This window comes from Thunnus thynnus, chromosome 22 (genome assembly GCF_963924715.1).
Source record: "Thunnus thynnus chromosome 22, fThuThy2.1, whole genome shotgun sequence".
Lineage (NCBI taxonomy): Eukaryota > Metazoa > Chordata > Actinopteri > Scombriformes > Scombridae > Thunnus > Thunnus thynnus.
The window spans coordinates 3314750-3339784 of record NC_089538.1 but is presented as its reverse complement, the minus strand read 5'-3'; the positions used below and the strand labels follow the sequence as shown (position 1 = coordinate 3339784).

Here is a 25035-nt window from a genome sequence, read left to right as displayed (position 1 = left end):
CCATAAGAATACTATTGGAACATCCAAGAAAACATTAAATCCCCATTAATATATACAGTATGTGCAGAGAAAATTAAAAGCTGAGTAAACCTTAAAAGAAAACTACAACCTTATTATCTAATATCAAAGACACTCTGTAAATCACTATAGTAATATCAGTGATTTCTTCTCAGCAACTGGCCCTTACCCCTTTGTGAGAAGCCCAAATGGCTGAACTCCCAGTGTTAGAGATGCAGGCAGGGGACCAAGACAACAGTGTTGTTGCCAGGGATGTTGCAAGCAGGCTGCATATCAACCTGCAGCATAAGCATTCAGCCTGCTACTCCAGGCTTGTTGTTGTCATTCACATACACACACCACGCTTAAAAAGAAAGTGCTATACAGTTCTGACTGTGGTTACATAATAGGAGGCCTGTTTAGCTGTAGGTACAGTACAATTTACATAGAAACACAAACATGCTGTAAATAAAAATACAGTCATATGACTTACAGCTTTTAAATTATTTCCATATTGAGGAATTATATGTTATCTGTTATTGTACTAAACGATAAATCAATGTCTATTTAAGAACTAAGTTAGCAAGTTGACATGGTAAACGGTCCTGTTTAGTACAAGAAAAGGTACAAGCACTCTTCCCTCCCTGGCAGGTGAACACACCAAATACAGCATAATAAAGATTTTTAAAGGTCATTGTTACCTTTCTCCTCTGGCATTGTCACTCAGTTGTTTTCCGTAACTTGATATATATTTATGTCCTTCAGTGATAATAATTAAAGATAATATCCAAAAAATCTTTTCAGAGCCCCCTGATAGTGTTGCAACACATCCTCCGCACACTCTGCAGCTCTGGTGTAATAATAAATGGGAGCACAGAGTGAGCGCTCTGTCTGTCACTATCTCTGGAATGAGCTGTGGGTCATATGACTCCCTATGTCTCTCTCTCTCTCTCTCTCTCTCTCTCTCGCTCTCTCTCTCTCTCTCTCTCTCTCTCTCTCCTACCTCTCTGACTTATTGCGACTATCTGTTATAAATAGAAGCATGTGGAGCTCAAAGAGAATGACACCTCCTCCTGGTAATCTGTCACTGGGCGTGTCCCAGTCTAACCACTCCACACCAAACTTTGACAGCCATATGAATAAAACCAGGGTCCTGTGAATCCTATGATAAGTTCACAAGTACACAAGTAAAATTAAAAACAGTTCAATAGTAATTTCAGAGGAAAAATTTGAGTGCCCTCAAATTTGAGCACCTAGTTTGGCAACTAGATGGCCCTGCTCTGAAATGGAGCTTGGTTTGAGGAGAAAAGGTCTCAATCCATATTTTTTATATCAACAGTGGATCAATTGATGTGTAATGTGAAATTTGTTGCTCGTAGTTAAAAACCCACCTAGAAGTTTTACCAATTCTGCAGTTGCCCTCACCTCTACAGAGCTTTTTAGCCTCTTTTAGCTCATTGTTTTGTTTTTTTTTTTAGGTTCTGTGAACTCCCCTTTCGTCAACCATGTTTCCAGCTGCAGCAGCAAAAAAGCTAGACGGCTCAGCTACATCCACTGTACACTACCTACTGAGCCCCCAGAAAAACGAAGCTAATGACTAGCTTGTAAAGAAAGTAGAACATCTAGCAGAAGTTGGTGAAGACCAAACTAGAGCTAAAAGGAGAGTGAATATTGTATTATGTATATGTATTGGGCGGACACAAACACAACTCAAAGTGAAAGCTAAAGTCACTCTGCATCCACTGGATATGTAAATAGGATACTGTTTGCTAGCACATTAGCCACAACAATTTTGCAAGGCAAAAGCAGGTCACATTTTGCTTTTTGCCATTTCCTATAAGTGCAGTAAGTGGCATAAATCTGCTCTCTGTATGTATGTGACTGATTGACTGACTGGAGATCACACAAACCGATATTTTGTCAAATCACCCTTGTTGCTTACCGACAATCACATCTAACAAACAGAGCTAACAGTTTTACTGTGTACACATCTTTGTGTGTGATTTTGGCAGACAGGGGGTATATCTACAGCTCAAATTCTGTGAGCACAGTCCTGCTTTGAAGTCACCTCTGAAAAGTGAGGGGGATAATGAGAGCCATAGAGTGTAGAGAGCCCTAGAGTGAATAATGATGTGCAATTAAGTTCACTTTCAAGGACAAGAATAACTTTCCCTCAATAGGATAAACTTTAATTTACACTCTGCTGATCAGCAAATGTCATTGTCGTCAGTTACTCTGTGATGGTGTGTATCAGACTACAATCTGTCTCAGTAATTCAAAAGTTTGGTACTTGACGTAGGCTGAAGTTAGTCGGATATAACATATAGAGACTACATCTCCCTTACAAAGCTGTCCACTGGAAAAATGTAGCTTGTTAAACTATGAGCTACAGTACATGAAAAACGTGGTTTTGAAGCTACATAGTACAGATCTGCTATTCTTAGGCCCTCTACATATGATCAGTGGTGTGTGTTGCTCAGAAAACAGAGGCAAGCTGTAAAGCGGGTTTACATAACCAACATGCCAAAGGTAAGGCAGATAGTAGGTTTACTATCTTCCCATTCAAAAAAAACAAACAAACAAAAACAACTGATAGCTCCATCTCACTGTTGACATTACAAGTCTTCCTGCCAAGATCCTTGGCCTGGTACCAACAAGGTCAGAGTTGAATCTGAGGTGTACAACCACACTCCCAAGGTATTGCTGTTGCAAGGTTCAGGGCAAAGTTGCATTCTCCAGCGGTTTGTGCGTAGAGAGCCTTAAAGCTGTAGTGAGTCTAAAAATGAGCTGTTTGTCCTAATGGTGGAACTAGTGAAAGGTCAAGTGGTCATCAAAAACATTAGTATCCATCTGCTGGGGACTAAGAACATCCACAGCAAAGTCTGTGGATATTCAAAGAGTAGTTTTAATAGGGTGCTCTTTTGAGTTAAGGGTTTAAGGCACTAACCATGTAATTGGGAACTTGGTTTTGCAAGTTATTATCCCTTCATTTCCTGTCACCTCTCTGCTATCAACTCATTAAGTAATAAAATGGCCATAATATTGGCCCTCTTAGAATTATGTGAGCCTTTCTGCACTCGAGAAAGACTACATTATAATAGTAAAGACTCTGGAACAGCACAGCATAATCAATAGTCCTGATTCAGAACCAGTGATTAAAGACAAGAACTTGCCTGAACTTTATGTCACATATCTTTTATTTTTTCATTTTGTGCTTGGGAAATGTAACAGCAGGGATACACTATTGAAAATAGCTTCATCACTTTAAAGCTGTTTGATTTAGAAAGAAAAGACACCATGCTGTTGGGGAAAGCTAGTAACGATTAACACTAAGCAACACTACTGCCTTTTACTACCTTATTTGCCTTATATTGCAAATATGAAACATCAGGCCAATTCTGAGTTTAAACACTCAAGAAATCAGTCGGTCTGCGATGTTATCTATTGCCAAAAATGTCAAGGGATAAACACTGACACAAAAGAGCAATTTGTGTGAATATAAATAAATTACTTAACCATACATGGATTACAGATAGTATAATCATCCAACCTCCTCCTTAGCTGCGTTACGCAAGTATCTACACTGCATCTGTCTAGATATCTGATTTATGTTCAAGGTGGCTTCATATTGAGTGGCAAAGTGTTTGTTTGTATTTGGAGACTGGCTTTAACTCTCACCATTGATCGTAGCTGATACGTAATCAATATCCAGGGAGCAGCAACATTTAGCTGTAGGGATTCCTCGCTGCTGCTGTAATCAAACTAACTAAGAACAGAGCTGACATACTGTACCCCAAAAATGTAAACAAATTAACATAAATACATTAACACATACTCCACTGCTGATTCTCAGATTGCAAGAGTTCACCAAAGTTTTAACATGTTCACTATAACAACTTTATAAAGTGTTAGTATGTCAGATGTTGTGTTTAAATGTTGCTCTGCTGCCCCCATGTGGCCAAAACTATCAATCAGTACTGCTTTAAGAAGATAAGGCCTAAACATACTTTAAAATGCAGCATATAAAACGTTTTGTGTAATGCATCTTTTTCTTGCAAATTAAAGTTTTAATTTTCTGAGGCTGGTAACTCTAATCAACCTGCTCCATGTGAAAAGTGCCCTGAGATAAGTTTTGTTGATGATTTGGCGCTATATAAATAAAATTGAATTGAATTGAATTGAATCAACTTATCATCTGCAGCAAAGGTACTTCTTGATCTTCCTTTCCTGGGGCGGTCCTCATGAGAGCCAGTTTCATCGTAGAGTTTGATTTTTTTTGCAACTGCACTTGAAGAAACTTTCATGTCTTAAAGTAATGATGGACTTTTGTTTCTTGCCATAATATGGATTACTACAGTAGTGGAATAGGGCTATTTGCTGTATACCATCATGACCTCAGCACAACACAAAATGTATCAAGGCAGGAAGGCAGGAATTCTGCCAATTAACTTGTGATAAGGTTTACCTGTTCAATGAAAAGCATTTCAGGTGACTACCTCATGAAGTTAAGATGGTTAAGATATTGCCAATAGTGTGTAAAGCTGTCATCAAGGCAAACTATGACTATTGTGAGGAACTTAAATTAGGACATTTTGTTTATCACGTGATTCCATAAATGTTATTTTATAGTTATGATGTTTTCAGTATTGTTCTACAATGTAAAAAATAGTAACAATAAAGAAAACCCTTGAATGACTAGGTGTGTCCAAACTTTTGACTGGTACTATATATAAATATGTTCAGTTTTTAAGAGGAAATGGATGGTGATGACCATTTCGAGCAGATTTCTACTTGTCACAAGGAATACTATTCAGCCTGTGAGAACACCTCTGAAGGAGCTTTCTAAAGTTTCAGGAAATAACCCTGATGATGCCGTCAGGGTTATCTTGAATTGGGCTTTAGACTTTACATCTTTAACTGAAAGCCTGTGTTACAACCTGGGGGCATGGAGTTTGAAAGATGCATTTACCAGGCAGGAAAGGTCTAATGAAAGATGCTGTTGAGTTGTATTATAGAAAATGTAGGAAAAAAAGGTTTTGGGAACTTGGCTTTTACTAGGTACTAAAACTCAGGAAATCCCAGCTTCTACTGCATCAGTCTGTCTCTTGCCCAAGTTCCAAAACTTTAGGTAAGGCAACACGAAATAACTGTAGTTCCCCCCTTTACATGTTTGTTTTAGGTTTTCTGCAAATAATTTCATAATGACGCAAACTGCGGTCTCAAAGGTCTTTGTACATAATAAAATATATGGCGTGACTTGACATCACCAGTCAGCTTCATGGGAAACTCAGTACTCTCAAACAAACTCTATGGCCAAAGTATACAGCAAATGGTTGCGTGATGTGACTGAAAACCATATGTACAGTGAGAAACAATGAGGTCATTCTTCATTCAGCTGGTGCTGGGTCACCTTAGGGTAATTGTAATGATGTTGGACTGTGTCCATCTTCTGCGGTACAACAAAACAATAGCCATGTCCACAATGGTGAAGTAACTAGGCAGATTCATTAGGCACTGAGCCAAGCATTGAGAGCATGACTGAACCAGATGACCTAAGGAGGAACAGTCTGCCATAATGATGAAATAAGTGACCATCCCTTTGGTGGATCTGCCTAAGTTTTACTTATTTTTATTGGACATGCTAGCAGAAAGGTTTTACGGATAGCAATGTCCTTTAATCGGTTGGTCTACCACTTTGATCCTCACTGAAATATGTCAACAACTATTGGATGGATTGCTGCGAAATTCTGTACAAACATTCAAGGTCCCAAGAGGATGAATCCCAGTGACTTTAGTGGTCTTTGACTCTTCCTCTAGCTTTGGTGATCCTCTAACTTTTCCTTTAGCGCCACCAGCAGGTCAAAATTTCCACTACTCCTGACTAAATATCTGCAAAATTAAGAAATGTTTGTGTTTAGCACTAATTAGCAAATGTTAGGATGCAAAGATGTTAAACACACGAGGTGAACATTGTCATTGTAAGCTTGTTAGTATAGCTAATTAGCATTTCTCTCAAAGCACCATTGTGTTTACTATAGGCAACATATGACCTCACAGAGCTCATAGCATGGCTGTACACTTTCAGTCTTTTTACCCTCCTGAACACAATAATTAGCTTTTGAAGCTTTCAGAATTGGCCTAGAAACAAAATGTCACTTGAACTCTCATAGACAGAGGACAGGCTCAGCATGAGCTGCATTCAAAGCCATGACACTGCAGGTGAATGGTTTCTACCCTGTCAAGCCAGAGCAGCAGGTTTCCAGAGAGGAGGTTATTAAAAACTTCCCAAAATAACAAACAGGATGTTCCAGAGAAGTATAGAAAAGCTAAGATGATTGTCAGCGAGCAGAGCCACATGCCAGAGGGACTGAGCATGGCCTCATTTTATCCCTGACACTGTCCCCCTTCTTCCTCACATCCTTTATTCCTCTCTCCTCTGTCTTTCCCTGCTGTCTGAAGCTGTGACGGATCATCACTGGAACATAAATCAAAGGAAGTGCTTAGTAAATGGTAGGAAGCTCTGGGTGAACAGCATAGCATGGGGCCGCTTGCGGACTTTGCCATGTGACTCAGCAGCCGGCACCACTTGTGTGTTTGTGTTTGTGTATGTGTGTGTGTGTGTGTTGGAGAGAGAGCGACAGAAAGACACAGGATCTGCATTGCAAATCATCCAGCACCAGAGCTGCCAAGGGTTGTCTACAGCAAATCCAAATGTGGGACCAAAACAGAGCGCTGCCACTTGCAGCGGAGCCAAAATATTGAAGCAACAACACAATTTACCGCCGCATGATGACATTTACGAGGATCAAAATGCCAAATATGATAATAAAAATACCACATTGAGCTTTTGTCATAGGAATTTATGAGGACTTTGTGGTGCATTTTGAATAAATGCCACTCTGCATGTGAAAAATACTGACTGAAAAACAATGACTCAGCTGCTTTCCCCTCTGACTGCGATCAATGACAATCTGGGTTTAGCTTCCAAATGATCTCATAACTTTCTGCAGTGTTTTCCAGAGGAGCACATCTTGCATGGCACTGAAACAAATGTTGAAAAGGAAAACTAACAGAGAACAAGTACAGTAACAATGCAAAAAACAGCTCAGCTCTTGACATTTCAGAGAGACATGTCAGCATAAAATCATTTTTTCTCTCTTTCCCTCAGTAGGGAGTATTTGCAAAAGTTTGGGCAGATTTGTGCGCGCTGCAGTGTTCTGTGGTCATCCTAATCTGTCATCCTGCACACGCTTTATTAACTTCCTAGAGAGGAACAGGGAAGCAGAGAAAGAGAAAGAGGCATTGAGAGACAGAGTACACACTTCCTGCATGCCTGGATCTGCTGGAAGGATGCTTTGGGTGTTTCATTTTCTTGATCTAGAATCTTGACCTTGCTCCCATATTTCCATTTGGTGCAGGCATTCAAACCAACAAACAACCTGGTTTCGTAACTCCTAAGATAAAGCTGCCAATCTAAAATATGTTGCAACGAAATTCATCAAACTGCATACGCCAAAGATTCATCGTGACAGTTGTACATAAACTCCCTGACTGTGCGTTTGTTTCTGGGTTGTGAGCATATGACAGCTAGCTAATCACAGAGAGCTTGAAAGTGCAAGTGAATCAGACCACTGTTCCAAATTGAAGTGAGTCAATGATGTCAGCCCAAATTCCACATTCAATTGAAACTCTCACAGTTCTCTCTCAGCTAAATAACAGCTTTTTTGTTTTTTTTTAGGTTTATTCTTTTAGTTTTTAATTCCCAAACAGCTCCAGCTGATTCAATCTTTGTCAATGATGATTTAGTATAAGTTCAGCTGTGTTACAGATTTGTTTGTACATGAACTGAAGCTAAGAAGCTAAGAATGTCACACAGCAGTTATATAAAGAGCTGCCACTGCCTCTAACACAGAAGAGAAATAAAGCTCCTGTTCATGATTCAACTTGTTACCAGCTACAAGCTAGGCTAAGCTAAGCTAGCCTCAAACCAGATTACGATTAGGAGCCCAGATGCAGGGAGGTAACAGGTAGGTTCAAATTGAACAAAGTAAGTCTGTAAATTGTAACGGATGTTTACAACAGACAGTTTTTACAGTTATAATTTTAACCAAACTGTTTTCTCTTTTCCAAATACAGTAAGTGTGGCTAACTTGGGTTTTATTTATAACCTCCCTGATCTCATGGCGTTCTTTGCATTAACTTGGTGAGCAATAGTATAATTACCAATAGGAATAATGACCAAAACTGAGGGAAAAAACCCCAGAAACCCTACATTCAGCATGCAAAGTATATAATGAAGACATAGGAAGGAGAGTGCTATAATACGACTCTAATGATATACCTCCTTACAACCTTTTGACCTTGACCTTATCAGTATCACTCACCACTCCCAAGCATTTTCCTACAATCATTGTTAATCATGTCACGTATGCACATACCGTGCAAAGCATCCTGGACTTAATCATTACACCCTGCAGTATTCTAACTCTAATAGGAAACCACTGGGTCATTATATAGCAGGTTAATGCATGAGAAGCCTACAGCACTAAAGTGAACCACACTATCATAAAGAGCTTCACTTCAAAGGCTCAGATGACCATATCACTACTGGGAATACTGGTGTGGGGAATAATGGATAAGGGAATGAGATGGGAGCCCCTAAAGCTCACTGAGGGACCACAGAGGCTGGTGATGTGGGTCTCTCTCTCTCTCTCTCTCTCTCTCTCTCTCTCCCTTTGTTAGTGTGTGTGAGCCTCTGCAATGCACCATCGACCCCAATCCCAAGTCCAATTCCTGGTCATAAAGCCGAGTTAAAAGCAGGACTTTAACCTATAGGTAGGACAGTGTGTGTGTGTCACTGCAAAACCTTTAGACAGCCAAAAGGAGTCTGATTGAATATAATGTGATTTAACCTCAATGAATTCATCTTCTCTTGTCACTACTGCACCGCTAATGTAGGGCAAGAAATACAGGTCATATTCACATTGTGGTTACAAGCAGGCAGCATCTTTCATGCCTGCACCAACTGTTACAAATCAATGTTAACAAACAATAATGTTTTATGATGTTACAATGCTGTGGTTATGGTCTGGTTAGGTTTAGACAAAAAAACACTTGGTTAGGGTTAGGGAAAGATCATGGTTTGGGTTAAAATGATCACTTGAAACATAGCTGGAAGCAAACATTGGTTTCCTGCAGTAAAGTACAGCTAAGTCCATTTTTTGCCATCTATTTATCTAGTCTTCCACCCAACCTGCCACCTCCAAATAAGGACATTTGTCACCTCAAATAGACGTCATTGGTCTCATGGCATCTATTTCAGACATTGTGGGAGTTCTATAGAAGTCTATCAGACTACCCTGCATGTTGAAAAATGACACTAAGGGGAACTAAGCGTGTTAAAAAGTGACACAGAGGGGCATGACAAAGCGTCAGTATTTGACGAGTCGGGAGTTAGAACAGGCTGTTTATTCCTGCTCCACTACATTTACTTGAAAGCTTACTTAAAAGATTAAGATTTTACATTTAAACCACTGTACATACCCTCATGCTGCTTAGTTGAATTTCTCAGTCTAAAGTCCATAATTGTTGTTATTTGTATATCTGATGTCTGGATTTGTTATCTGAATGGATAGAAGAGATGGAGCAATACCGAAATGGAGGTCACGAAATTGAGCTCAGGACATTCGCTATCTCCCTTTCCCAGATGACAAACACTGAAGCAAGGCCATTTCACTTGTGTGTATGTGGGCGTGTGGGTGGACGTGTGTGTGAGAGTGAGAGGGAGACAGAAAGTAGGTGCAACTACTGTATATCATAGTTATTTAGTTCTGCTCCTGCAAATGCGGCTCCTTCCTGAAATGAAATATAGAGTGCAGTAGATACTATAAATTAAAAACTCTGCACTGGTAGAGAGCTGTTCTGTGTTATCCGAATGTGTGTTTTTATGTACGTATGTAAACAGGGGAAAAGCCTCCAGTTCAAAAACACATAATAAAGCAGATTTTATATTTAACACATGCTAGAGAGAGAGACACACATACACACACTGTCAGTTCCAGCTTTTCACTGGAGGGAGGAGGAGGATAAATGAGGCTGTAACCAATGGCAACGAGTGAAATAGGGATGGATGGATGCGTGCCAGGAAGGGAGGAGCTCTCTATAGCTCAAATGTCGTATGACCTGGAATGACTCTCGACTCTTTCCTTCTCCTTCATCCTCTCTTTCTCCTTCTTGACCTCTTTCTCCTTTTCCTCTGTCTCTCCATCACAGTTGGATCAGTCATCAGTTATTTGGCCAATTTGATTTCTCTGTTAAATGTTTAGTAATTACTCATGTAAGTAAATATTCATGACTTTAGTTCATCTTCAGAATGTTCTTGCTGGGTTTTTTATGTTTTTAATGCATTATATAAAGCACTTTGAATTGCCTTCTGTATGAAATGTGCTCTACAAATAAACTTGCCTCGCCCTGCCTGGTGTTTAAGTGGGAACGCTTGTGTTGACACAAAGTGCTGAAATCTGATGCCACCCGACTCAGCAAGACAAACTAAATGGTGGTTGGAGAAGTAGTTTATTTGTTATGATGAGAATTCTCAAAAAATATATTTAGAAAGGCAGGTGTGGATGGTGCAAACAAATAAAGGCCGGGCGTAATAACTTCCAGATAAAATAACATTGAGGGGCGGGTGTACTATGATGTCTCTCATGGTAAATTCAATTTAATGTACATTTTCAGAGTCATGTCATACGTTATCATAATGTCATGATGATAACTATTATAATCATATATACAGTATATATAAATTGTTTCATCAGGGAATTAAAAGGGGTAATAAGGGCTTGTCTTTAATAGAAATCTATTCCAAGGCATCTCTGCTGTTGCTGAGAATTTATATTTTAGTGATTGTTTTAGTTGGTTCAAATTTTGCTGGAATTTGATGGGCATTCCACTTAATCTGTATATGGTTTAAACATAATATATCTGCATTAACATCTTCATCCACGTCTAATAACTTTAATCTAAGAATATATTTCGCCCAACTCCAAACTTCTGCAGAGCCCAGGTCTCATGATTTAATATCATATTATTTACTTTGCCTCCTCCTCTCTAGTAGAGGGCAGCAAACCTTTGGCACAGCACATTCAGTCAGCCAGAAATTTGACGAAGATGATGAAGAAGACATTGATGAGGCCCCACAGAATTTTTATGAACTGTGAGGCATTTGCAGAATCATCCAAGTTTTTAGGGCGAAACAGTCTGTTATCCTGTAAAATTTAAGGGATCTCAAAAATAACACAAAGTTGTGTTAAGCAGCCAAAACCCAAAGTATAGCCAGTCTAAAATCAAAATTAGACAATAATAATAAAATTGTTAAATGCTCATTTAAATTTCTGGTTGTCATTAGAATGTAATTTAAATACATATAAAACAACATGGTGCACTATCCTGTTAGATTTTTACTTTTATTTTTGTTGGCCTAGTTTTGGCTCAAAATCTGACTTTAGTGTGTGTGTATGTGTGCACATGCTCACTTGATGGTGATTATACATGCATATAAACAGGGGGAACACCCTGCAGTTAAAGGACCAGTGTGTAAAAATTGGGGGGATCTATTGGCAGAAATGGAATATAATATTCATAAGTATGTTTTAATTAGCATATAGTCACATGAAAATAAGAATTGTTGTGTTTTCATTACCTTAGAATGAGCCCTTTATATCTACATAGAGGGTCCTCTTCCATGGAGCCCGCCATGTTGCACCGCCATGTTTCTACAGTAGCCCAGAACAGACAAACCATACTCTGGCTCTAGAGAGGGCCTTTAGTGTTTTTCACGAGTTTCGCAACCACCATAGGTTCTCCTACACGCTTGGAAGGAGAGATGGAGGGGAGGGGTATTCAGTCGGTTGTAATCTGTGACCTCACCGCTAGATGCCACTAAATCATACACACTGGTCCTTTCCAGTAAATATCATTACATTAGCATGCAGTATATTTAGCATATTAAAAAGAGAGAAAAACGCATACACATACAACTTTAATTAGCTCTATAACCAACTCTAACTGTAACCCAAATTCTCACCTTAACCTGCATTTTGCAAAACAAACAGCAAACTTACTTTCCTCATCTTGCCACCCTCATGTGCTCCTCATGACTATACAGACACACATTCAACACACTGTCTGAAGCTGATGCTGAAGATTAGTGATCACCAGGGAACCGCAACATGAAGCAAATCTCTGTTCTTCCCATCATCAGCAGAGACTTAACACCAGAGAAAAGAAATCACTTGTCTGACCCACATTTAGGGTCCTACTTCGAATGCCTTAATACTAACATGGCGCTCTATGTGATGTGATCTGGGTGTGATAATCTGGTTAATTGGTTCATTCAGTGGGGAGCTGTGGAGGCTGTGGAGTTCAGTTGAAGACATGACTGCTGGAACATCGGAGGAAAGGAGAGGATTTAAAGACAGGAAAGGAGATAGGAGGAAAGGGAAGGAAAGAAGATAAGGAGATCACAGAATATAAGGAGAGGTGAGGAGACGGTATAGTAGGAAGGAGGAGAGAGAAGATAGGAGAAAAAGAAAGGAGAAAATAGATGAGAAAAGTAGAGGAGATAAGAGAAAAGGAGGGGAAAGGGGAAAGATAGGAGGAAAGGAAGGAGGAAAGAGGAGATGAGACAAGATAAGATAGGAGGAAAGAATAGGAGAGGAGATAGGAGAGAGGAGGACACAAGAAGAGATGAAAAGAGAGAAGACAAACAAGGAGGAAAGAAGAAGAAAGGGGAAAGGAAAGGAAAGGTGAGAAAAGAAAATAGAACAAAAGGAAACTAGATAAAAGAGGAAAGGAAAATGGAACAGAGGACAGATAGAGGAAGGTGTTACCTTTTTTTTGATAGTGCTGAAGAAACAGACAGAATAGGAAAACGGGAGTGTTGGAGGAAAAAAAATGTGTTTAGAGTTTTTACTCAACTGGCATAAGTGCGCACAGAGATATTATACCTCATATCAGTACATCAGTGTGTCTAACACCACACCGCCACAGACAGCAATCCAGTCTCCAAGAATGATCAATCACACACACACACACACACACACAGAGAGAGAGAGAGAGAGAGAGAGAGAGACTCAGGAGAAAGTGATTTGATGAATAATTCACTGGAGCTCATTGATCTTTGTGTCTTTCTCCTTCTCTCCACATACAGTAGCAGTAATCTGATCCAGGTTTAAAGTGCAGAGTTAGCTCTCAAGGTAGCTGCACACATTCTCATGATGCATCTGACAAACACAAAGGACAACATGTCCTGTTTCCTCTTAGCAGTCACTACAAATAGCCACAGTAGGCATATGTTCATCACATTAAAACAGTTGCTGAGTTATTATGAGGACAAAATAAACCCTCGATGTTTTTAGACTACAATACAGAAGGTTTCTAATTACACATTTTCCACATTACAATATTAATGTTTTCCCAGCAGACAGTGAAACAGCAGGTTCATTCATGTGTCCTCCGGAAATAGGTGGTGCTAGAAGTTTGGTAACCAGCCATGAACATGGTAGTGCTAATCAGTATAAACCCAACCCCTAGCAACAGTGCTGGAAAGTGAAGCTGTTTTCACGTAGTGGCTACGTGCAACTTCTGGCAGCATCACATGACGCACACTGGCCAAAAAAGCATTTTTTCCAATACACAATCATTAGTAAAGGAGGAACGGTAAAATGGTGGCAATTTTTTTTGAATGTCATAAAACCTCCTGAAATGACCCTATTTATTTTCAGGATTTTATCTATTTGGTTCAATTAAGTTTGTAAAGTCTAGAATAGCTATACCCGTAAATTATTTTATCCCATTCATGTATGCAGGAAGTCAACAGGAAGTCAGCTCAGCCAGAGAATGTGATGGACACACTTATTGCTTTATGAGCCCAAAATCGCAGAAGCACGAGGAGGCCCACCAGAGACTTCTTCAGTGTATGCACCCAGTGAGCAGCTCATAGTCCTACATTCATATACTCTATCTAATACATCTAGAATCCAGAAGCCATGGAGATACCCAATAATACTGAAAAATAATATCTTGCTCCTAGCTTCCCAATAACTTACAATGACACTCACTGCCTCCACAAGTCTGACCCTCTCTTGCTAAAGTAAACTTCAATTCATTACAATTTTGACATTTCAGGAACAGCCACTGACTTTTTCTAGTTTTAAATTGGAAGCACGTCAAGGACAAGAGGTATCTCAGGATCTTGCTCATAAGTGAGGGCAAGACAGAGGTCGAGATCAACATGGATCAATATGGATTGATGTGATGAAGGGGAAGTGGAATCTGAAGGCCAAGTTCCCAGTTGACCAGTTGAGAATGGATACAAAAGGGTGTGAGGAGTTTCCTGTGCAGGGTGTCTGGGTTCACCCTTAGGGAAAGGGGAAGGAGTCTGGACATCCAGAAGAAGTACAGAGTAGAACAGCTGCTCCTTTACTCCTTCACATTTAAAAGAGTCAGTTGAGGTGGTTTGGCATCTGATCCACCTAAGGATCCACCAGGATGCCCCCCGAGCACCTCCTTGTAAAGGTATTCCAGGCATTTTTAATGAAACAAGACCCTGGGATAGGCCCAGAAGACCCTGGATGGATTATATATATCCCTTCTAGCATGAGGACGTGACAGGGGAGAATGACAACCTGGCTACCTTGCTTAGCCTGTGGCCAGATGTATAGATAGCATGTTGACATGTGTACAGTTACCTGCTAACCTTTAGTATTTTAATATAACACACTTATACATTTAGCATGTTATCATGCTATGATAGCACTAATCTGAGGCTGACAGGGATTCAGTCATTTGTTTTCAAGATATCCTGTCACGAGCTTAAGTGTTTGTATTGCCGAATTGGTGACAACCTTCCAAGTTTAATGGCTAAGTTGGTAAGTGAGTACAGTGTTGACCTCCTCTATTTGAAACGTGCCCTGAGATAACTTTATGATTTGGCGCTATATAAATAAAATTGAATTGAATTGAAATTGAATTGAATGGCTTGAGCTTGTTCTTTGTTGCGGTTTGTGGATTATCTTGAACTTGCAGTCAAACTGTTGTGCATCCCGCAGTTCAAAAACACCAAGTGCAAAGGTGCATTAGATTATGCAACAGTGACAGTGTTGTTACCCCCTACTGGCCTGGAGTACAAATGCTAAAATAATTTACACAAATAACCCAATAATGAAACACCCATATTGAACACAGGATGTTAAATCAAACAATAAAAGTAAAAAATTCTAAAAAGCTGAGTTTTTGAGTAACTTCTTGAGCATAGCAAGATTAGCGCAGTCATAGATGTGTTTGGGGAGAGAGCTCCGGGGGTGGGGGTGGTGACTATGGAGAGGGTTCGGTAATTGGTCCTGGATGGTGGGGGAACAGGATGTTGGCGTCAGAGGACTGGAGGCCACAGGAGGGAGTGTGGTGATGGAGAATGTCAATGAGGTACAGTAGCAGGGGGCCTAGTTATTACAGCAGTACTGCACTTCAATAAAGTTGGGGCACTTGTGAGAGACCCATTTTTAAAAAGAATGTTCAAGATTGTAGGAGAGCTCAAAATATCCTGACTTGTATGGATCAAGCTCCAAAAACCAGTGGATCCTACATTTACTATAATGCAACTTCATAGCATCTTTCATTAGACCCTCTCTGCCAGATCTTTCAAAATTTTAAGCAGCCTCTGTGTTAAAATTTGTCTCCAAGACAAATTGAGATAGCATCACTATGATATTATCAGGGTTATATTCTAAGACTGGCTTCTCCAGCACCACTGAAAACACCATACAACTGTTTTCATAAGGCTGAGTAGACAAGTAAACCAGTCTAGATGTGTAAAATCATTCAAAACAGGGTTCCTGTTTGACATTTCATCCTATAAAGAATCACATGAACAATTTCCATGTATTGTCAGCTCATTTAACTACATGGCTGCGATTCTTGAATGAACATGCTACAGCTGCTTGAATATGGCAGATAGCATAACTCTGTGTAATGTATGCTTCCTGTAAAATGCATGGCTGACCTTGATGGCTGCTGTCACACCTAAATGTCACACACTCAGCATGTTCTACACAAGAAGACTCAATTAAAAAGAAGCTCTGTGCTGCATACTGGAGCTGTGAGGTGTGCCTTGAGGAATGAATAAGATATGACTCAATGGATGTGGAAGATCTGTGGAGAAAAGCAGTCTGGAATAGAAAAGCCTGAAGGTGCTTATATCTTTCTGAATGTAATTTCACATCTCTGTTGCAGTTTTTTACTGTAATCCACTTGCCATATTCATTTGTATATCAAGGGTATTTTCTACTTTTGATGGAGCTAGGCTAGCACTTTCCCCTGCTTCCCATTTTTAATGCTGTTGATGTTATTTTAACCTTAGAAAATGTACGCTTCTGAATTTGAGTCCCCTGATTGTCTAAATGCATTTTACACAGGTTTTCCACACTAAAAATAATAAAATCATCTCTCTATATAGTGTGTATTGTACCTACAATATTTCATGAGGCATCAGCTCCAATTCAAAAATATCAGCTATGACCATTGAAAGACTGTCTAAAGTATTCAGTCCGAGGGGGCATGTAGGATAAACAACATGCCATTCTTGCCATCATCAAAGGCCCATGTAAAATAGCAGGCTGCAGGGAAATGTCACAAGCCCACACTACATTGCAGGCTTAATTACTACTGTGTGTCTTTGTGTGTCTGTGCGTGCGTGTGTGTGTGTGTGTGTGTGTGTGTGTGTGTGTGTGTGTGTGTGTGGTTTGTGTGCGTGTAACTCCAGTGCAGGGGCTTAGCACCAGGGAGGTCAACCAGTATTTATCCCAGTAAGAAGAGCTGTGGTGTAAGCTTGACTCTTGTCTGGATCTGCCCACCAGTTGTGCCCACTGTTATTTCATTCAGCAGCAGCACCAGCATGACCAGAACTACTAGAGAAACTTGAAACAACATCCAAGAAATAAAATAAAGCTAAAACAAATATTTTTACTCACATTGCTCGATTGGGTTTTTCACAGAAGACATTTTTGCCATGTCACAGTAAGAAAACCACAAGTGCAAATAACAAAATGAATGATGGCTTAGTTGCATGTAGCTGCTTCAGTTTCAGGGTCGTGGTATTGCACATGCTGGCTCTCTGTCACACTGTCATGACTTAGTGGGACACTTGAATAGAACGTGACTAATAACACCTGTGCTTTTTATTACTATGACCGGTCCACATGTCCTCTCTGAAATAGGCCAGTGAAGACTTGTTTACAGGCTGAATGCTAAAAACAAAAATCAAAGCTTTTAATATAACTTACAACCCACAGACAGTTAAAAGCTTTATGTTGGCTGTTAAAAATACTAATCAGTGGTCCCTCTTGCCTACTATCTACAGTCTGTCTGATTTTTCACATAGCTTAACACCAATAAACTGACCTTTTCAAACTAAAGATGTTGCCAAAATCAAGTAAAGCAAGCTTGTAAGTTACCAACACATATGTGCAAACTGATCACTTGAATGCATTTAACCAACCACAAGCTGATATCATCTGACATCATTTAATTACTTAATTTTTAATTTTTAAAAAATGGTAGGCAGATTTGCACTTTACGTCATCTGCACAAATTTGGCTGCTGGATTCAAGTTCATAGGTTGAAGGTACAGTGGCGTAAATATATAAAGCTGATATTTTATGATATTTTATGGCTTTACTGCTAAGTCTTTGACTATCCAATTCTAGTGTCTTTGTAGGAGAACAGTAACTTAACTGTAAATAAAAAGATTAAATATATTTTTCACCCAAAGAAAAAACAGAGAAGGTGAAAGTTCTTTGCTTGCAGTCTTCCTCTCAGGAAAAACCGAGGGCAAAAAAAGTGTTTCAGTCTGTGTTTATTCGTCCACAACAGCTTAGACGACTTAGCCCCTTGATCTGGAAAGTTAACTGTTATTTTTCTCTATTTTTCTCTTGTCTGTGTACATTCATAAATTGAAGTCATAGAGCCTCAGGATAAGCTCAAATATAACACTCAAGTGGAAACACTTTAAACCCACGCTGACACGTCTAAATTAGCAACACACGGGGCAAATCCAAGTCCACTCGACTCTGTGATACACTTCAAAAAGTGAGCCTGAAGGGTCAGTAATGACCTTGGATATAATAGTGTACAAAAAAAGTCATAGCACAAGGGATAATAACTGAAAGATTTCTGAAGCTTTCAACTAGTAGACTGCTTGTCATACATTTAGAAAAGCCTTGTCTAAAGCATCATAACTTGTCAAAATCAGCATTAATGTTAAAATGATTTGATTCATTACAGAACATGTACTGACTGTATTGCTGACAGGGTGATCTTTTAAATGAGTTATTATGTAAAAATATTAAACTGGGCCAAATTGTTGCCTACAGTTTCATAAGGACTTCCTGCCTGTCTTTTATTTCATATAATTGTGAATTATTTAACTTTGGTATTAACTAATTAAGTTTATGTGATTATCAGATTAATCAATGGCGCATTATCGAAATGACCTTTAGTTACAGCCCTGATTATAATCTATTGCTGATAACATTACATTGGAAAGGCGTGGATGACTGATGTGGTATTTATGAATTTAGTACAGTAATAATAGTAATATATACAGGGAGGACACTCATTGACCAATATCAGTGTGGCAATGATACAAACTCCCTCACACACACACACACACACACACACACACACACACACACACACACACACACACACATATAAGGTATTCTCATGAATTATCTACAGACATTACCACATTCATACAGAGACGCAGCAGTCATTTTCTTCACTCTTTCCACTCTCTTTTCCCTTCAACAAACACTTCATCAAGTACAACCTGCACATGTGTAAACAAATTCATCATCTTTCCTGACAGAGAACACACAGGTAGGCACACACACACCCCGGAGACACATGCCTTTTACCTTTCAGCACAAAACTCCTGCATACTGCGGCAACATATGACTTGTGACACACGTTATTTAATGGCACAGAGCCAAAAGGAACCAGTGTTACTGCGACAGTGTCACAACAGCCAAAAGATAATCACACAATTGCTCACTAGCAAGTACTTAACCAGTACTTACTGGTTCATAGCGTGTATTAATGGTGGTTATTAACTTGGTTAAGAGTTTGAAAAGTTCTACAGTGACTTAAGAAATGGAGCTAAGTGTTAGAGCAGCAACAAGGCAATGTTGGTTTTGGTCTTCTCAGGGGATTTGTTGACAGTGAGAAAATATGAGTAACACAAGTCTTAACCTTTAAAGGAATACTTCAACATTTTTGGAAATACACTTATTTGTCTCCAGATGTATCGGAGGTTAGCAGATACAGTTGTGAATACAGGTTTCGGTGATGTTACCGAACCTGGCAAGAAATGGTTCTAGCACATAACTCCCCGTTAAACCTAAATGTGTTATTTACATCTTATTTGTGTACAAAAAGAAATACAAATGAGATATACGCTAATTTGTGATCTTCAGGGGTGTTAGTAGGTGTATTTTTAAACTTTGGACAGAGCCAGGCTAGCTGTTTCCCCCTGCTCCCAGTCTTTATGCTAAGCTAGGCTAACCATGAACCGACTCTGTAATCAACACGCAGACATTAGATTGACATTGATCTCCTCATCTCACTCTCTTCAATGTTAACCTACTCTTTCAAATTTAAACATAAGTAGAAATGATTGCAAACAATAGTAAAAAGGTCAGAGGTCAATTATTTTAAAAATTGACAATATTACTTGTCAGAGATGGATTATGTACGCCCATGCGTCATGTGTTGCAAGTAGATACACAATATCCAGTGAAGAGCAGCAGAGAAAGTGCGTAATGAACGTGTTGCATTAGCCTTGCAAGCTAATGGTAGCTAATGTTTAAATTAAAGAAAAAATATAGCTTTGGCTCAGGTTTGGGTCTCAAATTTGCCTGTCTACTATGGTTCAGTTGGGTCAAGTCAAGAAAAGTCTGGTTTATTTCAACCAGACGCATTTCCCATAAGTGTTGCCATTGTGACTCTATAGTTATCATGCTAACTTTGCACTCCAGCTCTGTTGCAGAGATTCAGGGAAATGAGGACTTGCGCAGCATATATCAGAGCAAGCTGCTGATGCTTATAAAGCTTTCCCAATATACATGAATTTAACATGAATCACTTCAAACACTGAGTCAGACTGAAAGTAAGTAGCCAGCTGGAATAGCCATATTATGGCTAACTGAAGGTATCAACATCCGGGGCAACTTGCCGGGAAACTTGTCAGGTTGAACTAAGACAGAATTTTCCTTAAAAGATGCAGATACAGGCTAGGTCTTAGTATCAGTTTTAGGCCAATGCTGAACTGGATCAGTTCACCAGCATCTGTATAGAGTGAGGAGATGCTGAGGTCCACTTAGACAGAAGTGTTACTGATGGTGATGCTGATGATACAGCAGTGTGATGTGTGTTGACAGTCCTCATCATCTGTCTTTGTGCATCACTAGGCAATTTACAAATGCACAGGCCTGCATAGCCAGTTCAGCTGTACACAAACTGCTTGAGAAAAGCAGTATTGATCAGACTTTAGTCACCGAAAGTGATTCCCTGTGGCGACGGGGCTCAGCGCTGTCAATGTGTCTCAGCTAAGGAGATACCTGGAAACTAAACACAAGCTGTGTTAATGATCTAATCTAATAGAAGTCTTTCTGCTACTTAACAGACAGCGATCAACCACTGTACATTATATTTTTCTGGGATTAAAAGAATGCAGACAGGCCTGCAGATTGATTGCTGAGCGTTCTCTCAGGGCATGTTCATGCCAAGCCTGTTCTGAGAGGTTTATTTAAACTCCAGTGCACCACTCCTGTACTAGGTAAACAATGTCAAAAACAGGTGGCACCAAACAGTCACACTGAGAAGCCTGTAAATACAGATCTCATATTTCTCTCAAAGAGAGAGGCGATTTTTAATCCTTCTTCATTTTTAGGAGAACATAATCTGAACTAGAGGTTAGAATTTGATCCAGATCCTGCAGGATTGTGGTAGGACTGTGCTGTCAAGACTGCGATGAATTGGGAAAAGTCAGCAACAGGAGTGGATAAGAAATCGGAAGAAGTGACATCTGTGATCTGATAGTCGTGTTATATGCCAAAGTCATTTCACTGTGGAGTCATGTGTGACTATTTGATCAATATAAATTCTTAAATTCTGTTAAACATACACCTTTTGGTCACACTTAAGGCGAAATCAATAGCGTTTTATTAATTACTCACGTCAGAACTGTGACATCACATCCTTTTTCAGGGCTAAGAGCAGGGCAGTTTTGTTGTACAGAAAGCTAATTTAACCTTTCCAGCTTTTTGGGTAGAAGCTCTGTAATCAATATTTCCTCTGGACTGAAACAGAATGTAGAATCAATTTGCTGGCTGCAGCTTCTTGAATGTGAGGATTTGAAGTTTTTTGTGTTGTACATGATAGTAAACTGAATATCTTAAGAGTTTGGACTGTTGATCAGATAAAACAAGACATTTGAAGAGGTCACCATGAGCTTTAAGAAATTATAGCAGATGTTTTTTGCTATTTTCTGACATTTTATAGACAAGATGAGTAATCAGTTAATCAAGAAAATAAGCATCAGATTAATCGATAATCAAATAATTGTTAGTTGCTGCCCTAAACCCAACAAAAGGAAACAACTCCAAAGCACAAATTCCACAAAACAACAAGATGATCAATCATCAAAATAGATTGCCAAAGTTACTTTAAAGTCAATGTAACAACACGGTCTACTTCACTTGTAATTAAATAGTAAATTACAGCATGATAAGCTTTCCAATGTGCTTAGAGCAAAGAAAAACAAGGTATAAACCACAACTGTACTGTATTTCAACTATATTGAAATACAACAGGATCTCTCTCCATGCACACACACACACACACACACCTGAGACTGTTTATCAGGAGCAACCTGGCCGTACATGTGGAGACCAGCTGTCATCACACACAGGTAGATTTCTGAAATGAATTTTCTGCTCACACATCCAGCCAAACATTCTTCCAAGAGGTGAAAGGTGAAACTCCTAAAAGCATCGCAGAGAAAATCCCAGACAAACAATATACCTTGTTTGACTCTGTCACTTTACAGCAGTGTGTTAATGAATTTCTCCTGTCTCGTATCCCAGACCAACCGCAGCACTTTCATTAGCAGCTCTAGCAGTGCCGCAGAGCATCGATAGGTCTCAAACTGAGGGATATTGTGATTTTTGTATTTAAATCACAGTAATATTCACCCTATCTCACTTAGGTTTTTCACATTTTATAGATCACAATTCCAGCTTAAAAAAACAAATAAAGACACACGGATGCCTGGAACTCAAAAACCTCCTGTTATTCCAACTTTGGGAGTGTTCACACTTTATTCCAAGATGGTTACCCCCCAAAGCTAGCTTAAAATAAAATGCTAATAACTTTTTTTATCCTGTTACATATTTGTAGCTAGTGGGGCGTAGCTCCTTTTTAATCATCTAAATTGACTGAATTACAGTTAAAATATGATTTTGTTTCAATCTAGTGGAAGTGATTACAGCCATTTTACCACAACTTTGTTTACAACTCTGAAGTTATTTTTGCCAAAATGGGAGACAGCTGATATCTCCAACTCTGAATTACGAGTAGAAAGCTACTGTTAACGTTTTTTCCCACTTAACTTTTAATTTTGGTCTGAATAGTATAAGTAAATGCAGCATTTTGTCAAAGAGGACTGTTAGCTAGCTAGTTAGCGTACAACCTGAGAAAATATAAGTTGCTAAGCTACATTTAAAAGTTCAGTGTTTATTCATGTCCCAAATGTGTTGTTATGAATTTGTGGTTGTAAATATATGCTAGTGAATGCCAAATGTGTGAGTTTTTACAGACTCTTAAATAATGTAGCTTATCGCATATGTTGTGATATGATTATGACCTAAGGGGTTAGCATTCTGAACAGAGCCAAATCCCAACTTGAAGGGACGATACTTTTCATTTTTTTCTTGAAAAAATCTAAATTTCTTTCACACATCCACAAAGCAGCCTGGTCACTAGTTCCCAATGTTGGGTCTCGTAAGGTCCCTTAAAGGCACCCTGGGGACTCCTTAGCATAATGTCAGCTCATGTAACATCAGTATTAAATTACTTCATATTGATAGGAATGATCGCAGAGTCTTGGGATAACCTCGCACTAACACAAACACTCAAACCATGTAGTTCCATCTTCATCCAGAATTTTGATGTTATCCTTTAAAATTAGCCTTTATGACATTTAATGTACCACCACTCCCCAAAGCGCTGAGGTCTTTGATCAGAATAAGTTGTGGAACTTGATTAACTACATATATTTATTTGCTTATGTAAAACACACAGTACAGTACAGGAGCTGCACTGCTAAATACACAAGTTTCAAATAAGGTCCAGCCTCTTGTTACATGTGTTGGATCCTCCTCAGGGACAATAGCCAGCTGTGACAGGGGCCAGGCCTGCTTTAGGCAACAGTCATGCCTCTTTAAACCAGAAGTGACTGCAGAGCAACATGATGAAAACAGCCACCAAACCCACTGTGGGCGTTTCTACATCCCGTCTAATTAGCCCACATGACATTCATTTTAACAGGGACAAATTTGAAACCGTGTCTTAACATTAGGCGACCTCAGCCTCAATTGTAGCGTCACATATTTGGGTGCATCCTGATGCTGCTGCCTTCATTGGCACAGAAAGGGTAGGAAGATATAGTACTTTAACGCATTTCAATGCATTTTATATACGTTTCACACAGGGGAATATTATAGTGATGCCACAAAAGATGAAAAATGTTTAAATTGAGACTGAGCAACCACGGTCTCAGTGTTGATCAACACACTTACATTGGAAGCCCTATAGAAATGTTATTATGATATTATTGGAATTATTATTTAGGCTATTAACAAGGATTAACCCAATGTTAGAGGGAAGCCAGTCTATTTAAAAAAAAAAAAAAAAAAAAAAAGGTCTTACCAGTGCTGCTCATGATGCCAGTCAGATGTCTTCTCCAGTCAGATGATGCACAGTAAATAAGCCACTATCCACATTGGCAGTACATGGATGATGCCAGCAGCCGCAGAGCGCACACCCAGCAGGATGAATGCGGGGAGATGACAGCAGGGGCGGGCTGCACAGAGCCTGGTTGTCTCTGGCTGCTGAGATCTCCTCAAACAGCCGCACTGTGAGGACAATGTCCTGCATACACTGCAGGGCTGCGCTGCCTCTATATGGCAGACAGTGCAGGTTGGGTGTGGGCGCACGGTGGACAAACGCGACCAGTCAAGTCAGATAGAAGAGTGAGGGGGCGTTTCCGGAAAGCATTTTCAAGATAAAAGTCTGTTTAAAGGTTAGGAGTCTTATTGAGAAATCCAGTGGACTCAAAATCTACTCAGTTTAAGTGGTCTCATCAGAAATTTAAAGGAAAAATTCACTAGCCTAATCAAAGACTTCCCTAAATTTGTTTCAATATCTGTGCCTGATATTACATAATTTAACACAATGTCAATAATATTACAAAATATGCTATTTAGGATTGTTATGTAAAGTAAAAATAAAGAATATATATATATTTTTAGGGAGCAAATCCTCATCCGTGGGCAGATAAAACTATTAAGGGATCCAGGGCAAACATCTGCCCCCAGCTGACCCCCCCACACATACCACACACAACCCACAACACATATCAACTTCACACTTACAAACCCCAAACCAACCAGTGATAGCTAATATGTCAATCATTGTGCTCTGATTTGATTAAACACAACTTTATACAGGAATATGTGCCGTCATGTGAACACAACATCAACTAAAATAATAAAAGAATTCAGACTGATTGAAATGAAAGTGATTCACCAGTAACTGAACAAAAGTGCTCACAGGGATGGGAATTTAAACATGTACATTTCCATGACAAACAGACAACCCCACCTGCCCAAGAAGATACAATAAAAAGCTTTGGAACAGCTA

At 39.3% G+C, this 25035-nt stretch overlaps 1 protein-coding gene across 17 annotated transcripts in view; it reads right to left on the bottom strand.

Moving 5' to 3' along the window:
* ablim2 (actin binding LIM protein family, member 2) overlaps positions 1-24327 on the bottom strand; it is a 100323-nt gene extending 75996 nt beyond the window's left edge. For 5 of the 17 annotated variants that reach the window (XM_067579098.1, XM_067579095.1, XM_067579090.1 and 2 more), the window contains exon 1: positions 699-923. In XM_067579098.1, coding sequence (XP_067435199.1) covers positions 699-714 — 16 coding nt within the window. In that variant the 5' untranslated portion in view covers positions 715-923. Of the gene's footprint in view, positions 1-698; positions 925-24042 lie in introns of those variants that run through there. The other 12 variants (XM_067579101.1, XM_067579097.1, XM_067579099.1 and 9 more) reach the window with 4 other exon arrangements.
* Positions 24328-25035: the final 708 nt, after the last annotated feature.